General features: G+C 38.7%; 1 protein-coding gene across 1 annotated transcript; it reads right to left on the bottom strand.

Annotated features, from left to right (window-relative positions):
• Positions 1-750: 750 nt before the first annotated feature.
• On the bottom strand, positions 751-7,028 carry LOC102907592 (preferentially expressed antigen in melanoma-like protein 7). Its single transcript, XM_076575600.1, has 2 exons — positions 6,448-7,028; positions 751-6,334 (listed from the first exon to the last, which is right to left on the bottom strand). Exons 1-2 carry the CDS (start codon positions 7,026-7,028, stop codon positions 5,719-5,721), a joined length of 1,197 nt encoding a protein of 398 aa, XP_076431715.1. The 3' UTR covers positions 751-5,718.
• Between the last annotated feature and the right edge of the window lie 3,137 nt (positions 7,029-10,165).

The raw sequence follows: 10,165 nt of genomic DNA, 5'->3' as shown, positions 1-10,165 counted from the left end.
AGAGAGGGGAGCAGAAAGCCTTGCAGTTTCGAATGCAGAATAATGGCAGGTGAGTTATGGTTTCCATAAAGTCTGTGCAAACCTGTGAGTCAGGCTGACTTCAGTTTCAGTTCAAGGTTGGTTCAGAATTTAGCAAATATATTTTTCTAACTTCAATAGCAAATGTTTAGGTTATCTTTAGATTTCTCCATTTTTCTAAATACATGCATGTTAGTGATTACCACACATTGTTATGAAGTACCTAAAGAGAAAAACTCCCAACAGCCCCAAATAAGTGGAGTCTTTGTTAATACCAGTGGGGCTGTCCCAAGCGGATTAATGGGAAGCTGCTTGGAACCTGAAGTTAGTTTGAGTTTTCAAGAGAAAAACAAAAACAACAACAAAACAAAATAAAAAAACCCTCAGTTGTGATGTATATAGAAAACAAGTATTGTTTACAGAAGCTGAGAGATAACACTTAAATGGTCAGGCAGTTAACCTTTAATTTAAGATCACATTGTACAGGAATTTAGAACTGGTCCAGAAACCAATTTTATTCAAGATAGTTTTAGTACTTCAAGTATTCTTAGGAATATTTTCATGAGAGGCACAAATATAGTTCAGTAGCTCACTACAAGATAAGGCCAGCTAGAGTATCTGGTGACAGTCTTTTTTTTTCTTTCATTTTTCTTTATTAGGAAATTTTCTACTCACTCCATATACTATCCACAGATACCCCCTCCTCGCTCCTCCCACCCCCGAGCTCTCTTTCCCAAGACACGCTGCATCCCCGCATCCCCAAAATCAAAGTTTCCCAAGGGGAGTCAGCAGAGCCCAGCACACTGAGCCTAGGCAGGTCCAATCCCTTTCCCAATGCACCAAGGCTGTGCAAGGTATCACACCACAGGCACTGGGCTCCAGAAGCCTGCTCATAGACCAGGGACAGATCCCGACCCCCCTCCCTGGGTCCCCCCCAACAGTTCAAACCAAACAACTGTCTTCCATATCCAGAGTGTCTATTCCAGTCCCATGGGGGATTCATAACCACCAGTCCACAGTTCATGGGCTTCCACTAGGGTGACCAACCTGGTGACAGTCTTATATCTCAATATTTCCTCCTTTGGGGGCATATACCCAGAAGAATGAATTTAAAAAATGTGTACATTTATACAATGGAGTATTATTCAGTTGTTAGAAAAAATGATATCATAAAATTTACAGGCAAATGGTTGAAACTAAAAAATAATCCTCAGCCAGGTGGCAGTGGCACACACCTTTAATCCCAGCACTCAAAAGGCAGAGGCAGGTGGATCTCTATGAGTTTGCAGCCAGCCTGGTCTATAGAGCAAGATCCAAGCAGGAACCAAAACTACACAGAGAAACTCTGTCTCAAAGAAAAGAAAAAGAAAAAGAAAAAAATCCTCCTGAGTGAGGTAATCCAGATTCAGACCCAGAAAGACAAAAAAAAATGGTATTCACTCATCTATAAGTGGACATTAGCTATTAAGTAAAGGATAATCATGATACAACCCACAGACACAGAAAGGCTAAGTAACAAGGAGGGCTCTAAGGTGGACATATGGATCTCCCTTGTTAGTACTCTGAACCACCACTTGGGGACTCACCCCGCACCCTGACATCATCTTATATAAAGACCCTTTAAAAAACTCCTCCCCCTTTACTCTCTCCCTCTCCCCCCTCTTTAATTTTAGCATTCTAGAGGCAGAGATTCATCAGGATCTCCGTGAGTTCAAGGTCACACTGGAAACAGAGCCAGGCATCATGGCATGCCTTTAATTCCATCACTAGAATGGAAGTAAGATGGCAGGGCACAGAAAGATACATAGGCATTAGTAAACAGAAAATCTCTCTCTTGAGACTAAGGATTTCATAGAGGTAAGAACTTAGGGCTGGCTTGTGCTGCCTCTCTGATATTTCAGCTTTCACCCCAATACTTGGTTTTGGGTTTTGAGTTTTGTTTTTTCATTATAAGACCATCTAGTAATTCATGTTACATCTGGTGACCCAACATTTGTGTCATGAATTCCTGAAAAAGCCACTTGTTCCTGACTTTCCTGGCCCTAGCTCAAGCCCAAGCTGCATGTGGCCCAAGTCTCCAACCAACATGGGCTGGAGTCTCTTTGGCTTCTTCTCTCCCAGTGGGTTGTGGGTCCTCTTTCTGGATCCTCATCTTGGACAGCTACCACACTAGGTAGCTGCCTTGAAACCCACTCAGGTTTCTACTACTCTATGCAGAACAGTCAGCCTCACATCTGAATTGTCATTGTTGGCAAATTTGGTGAGTAAATTAAGATTTCTTAAAGGGAGAAAATAGTTAAAAGAGATTTTTTTGCACATTAAAAAAATTGGAAACATTTTTACAATGGAAGGAATTTGGCCTCTGTTTGATAACACATTAGGTGGTCTGAAAATGGAACAATTAAAAGAAAGAATAATTAATGTTGATGGGATTTACATAATATCAATTATAAATATTATTTGTTTGTTAATTTTTGTTTTAGTATTTTAAAAAGTTGGTTAATATGAGTGCCAAGACAAAAGTTTTAGAAAAACTTGTTAAAAAATCATAGAGAAATCAGACCCAGACAGAAGAACTTACAGGTGAACCAATCTCAACATTACATTATACATTTACAGATAAATGGCCTAATGCTTACAAACAGCCAACCCTAATCTGTATAGTAACCTTACAGGAACTGCCAAATGTTGAAAGAATTATAAGGTTGGGCTCCTGTGAAAGTGTTAGATTTGAGGCTATTCAAAGAAGCTATAGTCTTATATGGCATGCATTCTCTGTTTGTAAAGTAGATATTAAACTTGTGGTCAATGTGAAATAGAATTATCACTCAGGACTGGAAAGATTTGATTATACCTTTCCAGAAACTGGGCCACTACTGTGGGATATCATTCTGTATGCTGTGAATATGTGTTGCTTTGATTGATGGATTGATAAATAAAATGATTAGCCAGTAGTTAGGAAGAAAGTGTAGGTGGGATAATCAGATGAGGAGAATTCTAGGAAGAGGAAGAGCAGAGTCAGGAGTCACTAACCAGTCACAGAGGAAGCAAGATGACAAGGCAGAACAAAGAAAAGGTACCAAATCACTTAGCTAAACATAAATAAGAATTATGGGTTAAATTAAGTGTAAAAGCTAGTCAGTATCAAACCTGAGCTAATGGCCAAGCAGTTATAATTAATATAAGCCTCTGTGTGCTTACTTGGGGGATGCACGCAGGAGAGATTTGTCCCAACCACAGTCCAGCCAGGACACAGGAAAAGTTTCAACTATACATCCACAGTTACAATGGAGGAACTGGTGGAAAGATGAAGCTAAGACAATTGAACAACAATATAGGGTTAGAGGTATAGAAATTTGCAAAAATGAGCTTCTTGGGGAAGGCAATTATGCTGATATACAAAGACATCTTCATATGATAATCACACCTTAATTGCATGCTGAAAGTCAGCCTTGAATGCTTGGGACAGAATTGAAGAAGTAGAAAAGAAAATGGAGTCATTTAAAAAAGCTATACAGGGTCCAAAAGAAACCTTTACTGATTTTGTACAAAGGCTGTCTTCAGCAGTAAATAGAATGATACAAATTCAGAAGCTAAACAGATAATAATTGAATCTCTGGCTTTTAAAAATGTTAATGCACAATGCAAAACTGCAATTAAGACATTAAAGGCAAGATCAGCATCTTTGGAGGAGTGGATCTGAGATACAATTAATACTAAATCTCATGACAATGATGATATTTGGATAGGAGAAGTGATTTCTAGAGGTTTGAAGAAAAATAGTAATATCAGGTGTTTCAATTGTGGTAAACAGGGTCATCTAAAAAGAGACTGTGTATGGTATTCCTAGAAACAATGGTTTTTCAAGAAACAATGGCAACAGAACATCCCTCCCTTCTGGAATATACAGAAGGTGTGGTAAAGGCAAACATTGGACTAACAATTGTAGATCAACAAGAGACAGACAAGGTAATCCTTTGCCTTTCCCACTGGGAAATTCCCTCAGGGGTCTCTCAGAGGCCTCCATGACAAATTCAGTTCAGTCCTTTCCTGCCATCATAGAAGGAACTACTTCCCAAAGCAATTAAAAAAAAAAAACAACTAATGCCTATTGCAAAAAAACATACTTCTCGGGGTACTAGAACAGCTATAAAAGAGAGAACAAAAATTTGGGAGAAACCATGATGTGAATTTTGTGGCAAACTTCTATAAATAAACAAAGACCAAAATTAAAAATACAAATAAATGACATTCTCCTTGAATGTCTCATAGATACATGTGCAGACATAACAATAATTGTACCAAAATTTTTATATCCAAATTAGCCTCTTCAGGAGGTAAATGTTCAGGTATTAGGGATTGGAACATTATCTTAAGTGAAACAGAGTACAAGCTGGGTCAAATGGATAGGGCCTGAAGGACACAGAGGAAAATTAGAGCCATATTTAGGTATATAGCTATGAACCTATGTGGCTATGATTTATTACAACAGTGGAATACCCAGATTAACATTCCTCCAGTCTCAGAAACAAATCATAAACTAACACATATTTCTGAGAAAAATATTAGAAGGTATTATAAAGAACAGTCACTGACCATCCAAATTGTACAAGAACAGGGCACAACAGTGCTACCTTTGATATGGTTAACAGACATGCCTGTATGGGATCAGCAAGGGCCTTTAGCAACAAAGAAATTATAGGCCTCAGAACAGCTGGTAAAAATGCTCAACAAATTGATGAATCAACCAGCCCCTGGAATTTTCCTGTATTTGTTATTAAAAAGAAATCTGGTAAGTGGAGAATGGTAACAGATTTAAGAGCAATTAACAAGGTAATTCAGCCAATGGGCTCTCTACAATCTAGAATTCCTTTGCCTACTCTGTTACTTAAAGGATGGCCTTTTATACTTACTGATTTAAGACTGTTTCTTCTCAATACCCTTACAAGAAAAAGACAGAGAAAAATTTGCCTTTATGGTACCTACTTATAGTAATTCCCAGCCAGTCAAGAGAGATCAATGTAGGTTCTCCCACAGGGATGTTAAATATCCCAACCCTGTGCCAATATTTTGTATAAGGGCCATTTGAAGTAATGCATGAACAATTTCCTAAATCTATAATTTTTCATTACATTTTATTAGATGATTCAAATGCAGACACCTTAGAAAGAATGTTTGAAGAAGTAAAGAAAAAAATGCACTGTTGGGGATACAAATTGCTCATGAAAAGATACAAAGAGGAGATTCAATTAATTATTTATGATATAAAATAGGTCTACAAAAGTTAGACCCCAAAAAGTGCAAATTATAGTGATCTATTTCAGAGTCTTAATGAATTTCAAGATATTCAGAAACCATTCCTATCTATGGACTGCTATTTGGGTAAAAAATTGATGAACTGAGTAATTCGTTTAAAACCTTAGAAGGTGACAAAGACTTAATTAATCCCAGAGAATTTTTTTGATAGTGAATTATTTAATTGCAGCCTTATGCTGAAAATGGAGAATGTAATGGGTAGGCCTAGGGACTTTTAAAAAACACAATTAATGAAGAGATCACAAAAGAAGACTTCAAAAACAGTTCCAGGAGATGCTTGAAGCCAGTTGAAAGTCTTTCCAGACCCTGAAGCTAGCAGGGAGGCTGATGACTGAGGAAGACCCCAGAGGAAGAGCACTCACATCCAGAAGTCATGTTCCCTGTTTACTGCCAACAAGAACAAAGCTCCAGGTGAAAGACACAGCATTCATTTTCAGAGTACTCTTCAGAGTCACAGTTCTCATTACATACATGGCAGGCATTTGTGGAGAAGAAGATGCTACAGGGCTCCCTTATGGCTCTCAGTATATCCATGAGCTCATGACAAAGTTGGGCATATCTGTCTTCCTCGATGTAACCGGAAACATTATAGCATTGCAGAGGGGCAGGGTAGTACTCCACACTCATCTTGATCAAGTTGGCTGTGTGATGCAAAAGGTCCTTCAGGACGGGCATGGAGAAGTCATTGTATGAAAAGTTAACCTCGGTGAGCTGGGAACACTTGCTGAGGGCAGGGATGAGGTCAGTGAGCTGAGAGTCATCCATATTACAACCCTGCAAGTCCAGAGACTCCAGAGTACCTGCTACATTTTCTAGCAGCACTCCAAGAGGCTTGAGACATGAAGTCACAAACTCAGATCCTCTCAAGTCCAGCTGTTTTAGCTGATGAAGGCTGTGGCTCAAGGGGAAATATTTCAAGTCCGAACTTGACATCTCGCAGTTTTTGATGGAGAGAGTCTCCAAGCAAGTTGTCAAGGACCAGAGTATTTGTTTATGTGGTCTTTGAGAAAGCAGATGTCATCAATGGAGAGATGCTGCAGACAGTGGAGTTTAGAGAACTGAGCAAAGACCTTGCTGATATGCTTCTCAATGTCTGATGTCCTGTAGACAAGCCTGAAAGTGTTTGGGGCCTTGTTTTTCAGGAAGAGTTTACGAAGACTTCTCATCTTTCCAAGGCAGGAAGCAAATTGTGCCATTTTGGACACATCCCAGGCCAGGTTTAATTCCAGGTCCTCAATGTGTCCTGGGTGGAAAACATTCAAGATCTCTTTGACAGTGCACATAGGCACAGTCCAGATCTTAATGTTCATATAGTGCAGCTTTAGAAAGTCTTTTCTCTGCTGGACCCACTGCAAGAAGCATGCTTGCTCTTCATTCAGATGGAACCTGAGGTAGAGGTCAGTTATCACCTTCACATGCCTCCGCCTCAGTGCATATCTGGGAAGGTCCTTCACTACAGGCCTCTCATCCACAGTCTCTGCTGACCAGGCCCCATCCTCTCTTCCAGTCCATATGTTCAAGAACTCATGGTGAACATTCCTCAGGTCGAGCACCTGAAGTTTCTCACTCCCGTAGTGAAACTCTCTTTTCAGATGCATGTCTACTCCATCTAGCACAGCCTGGAAGGTTTTCAAGTTGGGAGTCTTCATCAACATCCCCACATGGAGGCAGGGGAAAGGCCAGGCTGCCACCATTGCCTTCACAATCCTAGTGTGTTAGCCATTGAAGGCATCCTTGAACAGTGCTGGGAACAGCATCCAGGCAGTTTCTCCAGAGCAGAGATGGCCAAGGCCTCATTTCTCAGCAGTGCCTGCCTGGCCAGCTCCTCCAGTGTGGGTGGGGTTTGAACACTCATCATGAATGGTCTTCAGTCAGAAGGTTCCACTTCTGAGCACTGACCACAGTCTCTCTATCCCAGCTGAGCCGGGCACTTCCTCCAGGCTCCAGGTCTCTCAGTCCCAGAGAATTTTTCAGATGAAGCTGAGAGTGAACTGGTTTTGGTGGAAAAGAAAATACAGGATGCATGTGGATCATTTGCATCCAAAGCTTGATTACAGTTTGGTTATTTTACCTTCTAAGCATTGTCCTACAAAAATTTTAATGGAGAGCAAAGATATTATATTAGAATGGATATTTCTACCAAATAAACAGAATAAGAAAATTAAAAAATTATGGAAAAGATCTTTGAGTTGATTTTAAAAGGAAAATTGGGACTTCATCAATTAGCAGGTGCTGTGGATGATTGATTGATAAATAAAATGCTGTTTGGCCAGTAGGTGGAACAAAGAGAGAGGAGAAGTCTGGGAAGTGGAAGACAGAGTCAGAGAATTGCTGCCAGCTGCTGCCATGAGAAACAGGATGTAAAGTACCAGTAAGCCATGAGCCACATGGCAAGGAATAGATGGGTTAATTTAAGATATAAAAACAGCTAGAAAGAAGCCTGAGCCATTAGGCCAAACAGTTTAAATAATATAAGCATGTGTGTGTTTATTTTATAAGTGATTGTGAGGTCCGTGGGGCTGGGCAGGATTGGAGAAAACTCCAGCTACAAATGACACCCAACAGGTTGACAAGAGTTTCAAATTAAAACCTGAAAAACAAGATTCTAAAACGGAACTAAAAACAGCTTCCTAGTTGTCTCTCTCAAGTTAGCGGCAGCCTGAGGGTTTAAGCTACTATGACGGGTTCCTGGCGTGTATGCTTGACCTGCAGTATGGTGGTAATGAGGCATCTATGAGCTATATATTATGCTGCATGGTGGATTTAGCCTTTGTTAGTAGAAAAAAGAAAAAAAGGTTTCTGGGCTACACACTGCTTTGATAGAGGCATGGACCCACTGCCTCCAGAGGTGAGCATGGTTCCTCTGAGGCTCGAGGTAAATGTACCATCTCCATGTTGAAAAGCTGAGGTGGGCAGACCCACCAGCCAAAGCTACTATTTTAGCCCTAGTAATGCTGCAGTTTAAAACAGTAGTTACACAATAAGACAGATTCAGATATAACAAGACTTTAAATTCTTTACAATGTGTGTAAAAATGTATGTAGGCTTGGGAGAGAGAAAAAAGCAATATATACAGTTATATAAAGAAATAGATACTTTTAAAAATAAAGTTTTTAAAGAGACAGTAAAAGTAGTATAAATAATAAGACATGTAAAGATGGATATTACACAGAGAATCTGGATTGTGTTGTCTTTGGGATTTTTAACTACAAAAAACATTTGATTGTAAAAGCTGTTGAGTTAAACTAATATGTATATTTTAAAGATATGTTGACATCAAAATTTAAATCTAAGGATATGTTGCTTTGGAAAGGAGGCTCTGCTTTTGTTTCTACAGAAAGTGAGAGGCTATGGATTTGTTCCAGATTAATATACATCAGGTTTGACCAGCTAAGACCCCCAGAAAGGTCTCTGATGACCCCATGGCCCAGATGATCCAACATGGTTTCAAGGCAACTGGCTCAGAAAATACAGCCTCATGGACTACTCCATAATCCTAAAATTTTCTTTATGTCCTCATAAGAATATGAAGTGCCCTCCTTCAGCAGGAAGATGTAAGAGAAGCTAGGCCCAGATTCCCAATATACCAAGCTGGCTTTGAGATGGAATTGGCATACTCCTTCTCTAAACACAAGTATATTACTAAAAAAAATAGAAGTTGAGATTCTTTTGTTCCATATCAGAAGAGCCCTCTGTTATGGGACAGAGAAAAACCAGTATTTTTATTTAAAGCAGTTTAATGCAGGTTAATTATAAATGTACTCTTTTTCTAAAGAAAAAATGGGATAGTTTAGATATAATAGGATGAAAGGGGAGCTTATTGCATCTACTTTTAAAGAGCAACTTGTTTAAAAATGTTTTAGGTTGCTATAGATTTTAGTTTATTGATACAAATTTAGAGTTGATTTTGTTATACTGTTTATATATTTCTACTCTTGTTTGAAGTATTATGTTTATGTATCTCATTTAGATTATAATGAATAATTAAGAAATACAGATTAACAAGTAGTCTTCTATGATAGTCAAAATTATACTCATGTTAAGTATTCTAGGTCTACATAGATATAATTCAATTAGGTGGGTAATCTTCAAATAATTCAAAGACCTATAGAATATGGCATTTGAAATGTTTTAAAAATTTAGACTTTCTGGATAGTGAGACATGTCTGCTCCTGGCATCACCGATTTACTTCAGAGAGGAGGATGGGCATTGAAGACACTCCATATGGAGTTTATCTTCACCTTGGCAAAAATAGCCATTTGGGCAAGAAACTGTTCTTGCCTGGACTGCTTGATTGACTGGACATGCAGAACCCATAGGAAGATGACCACTGAACTTTGCTTTACAAAATGGTCCTTAAGGTTCCTGCTTCACAGAGGAAACTGCCAGACATTCTACAGGACACAGAGAGAAATGACTGAGAGACTCTAGGCCTATGGGCTAAAGACAGATGCCCCAACTTTACAAAAGAACATTAGGTGGCTGTCCAGGCTGCCAGCTGTCTCTGTCTACTCTTGCAAGACTCCCAAAAGTTGCTTGTGTCTCTCTCCCATTTCTCAGATAATATTATATCTTTCTGAAGTCTTTGATGTAGTTGAAAACTACTATAACTTATAATTTCCTTATGTTATGATAACAGATAAGTTAGATATGAAACCTTAGACTCACAATATAAGATAGATAGGATATCTTCTTTAATTTTGCCAAATACAAATAGACTAGATATTATAAATAGACTAGATATTGTAATTGTAATTCTTGATTGATAATTGTTATATCTAATTTTACTATGTTAAAGTTAAAATCTTTCTTTTTGAAAAAGAAAGAGGA

The sequence above is a fragment of the Peromyscus maniculatus genome, chromosome 7 (genome assembly GCF_049852395.1).
Source record: "Peromyscus maniculatus bairdii isolate BWxNUB_F1_BW_parent chromosome 7, HU_Pman_BW_mat_3.1, whole genome shotgun sequence".
In the NCBI taxonomy this organism is placed as follows: domain Eukaryota; kingdom Metazoa; phylum Chordata; class Mammalia; order Rodentia; family Cricetidae; genus Peromyscus; species Peromyscus maniculatus.
This window is presented reverse-complemented; position numbering and strand designations above follow the sequence as displayed.

Bases quoted from the DNA above. Each gene is read 5' to 3' on its own strand.
- LOC102907592 (XM_076575600.1), bottom strand. From the start codon at position 7,028: ATGGTGGCAGCCTGGCCTTTCCCCTGCCTCCATGTGGGGATGTTGATG. The intron at 6,335-6,447 runs GCTTGTCTACAG...GCTTTCTCAAAG, and splicing joins AAGGCCCCAAACACTTTCAG to ACCACATAAACAAATACTCT.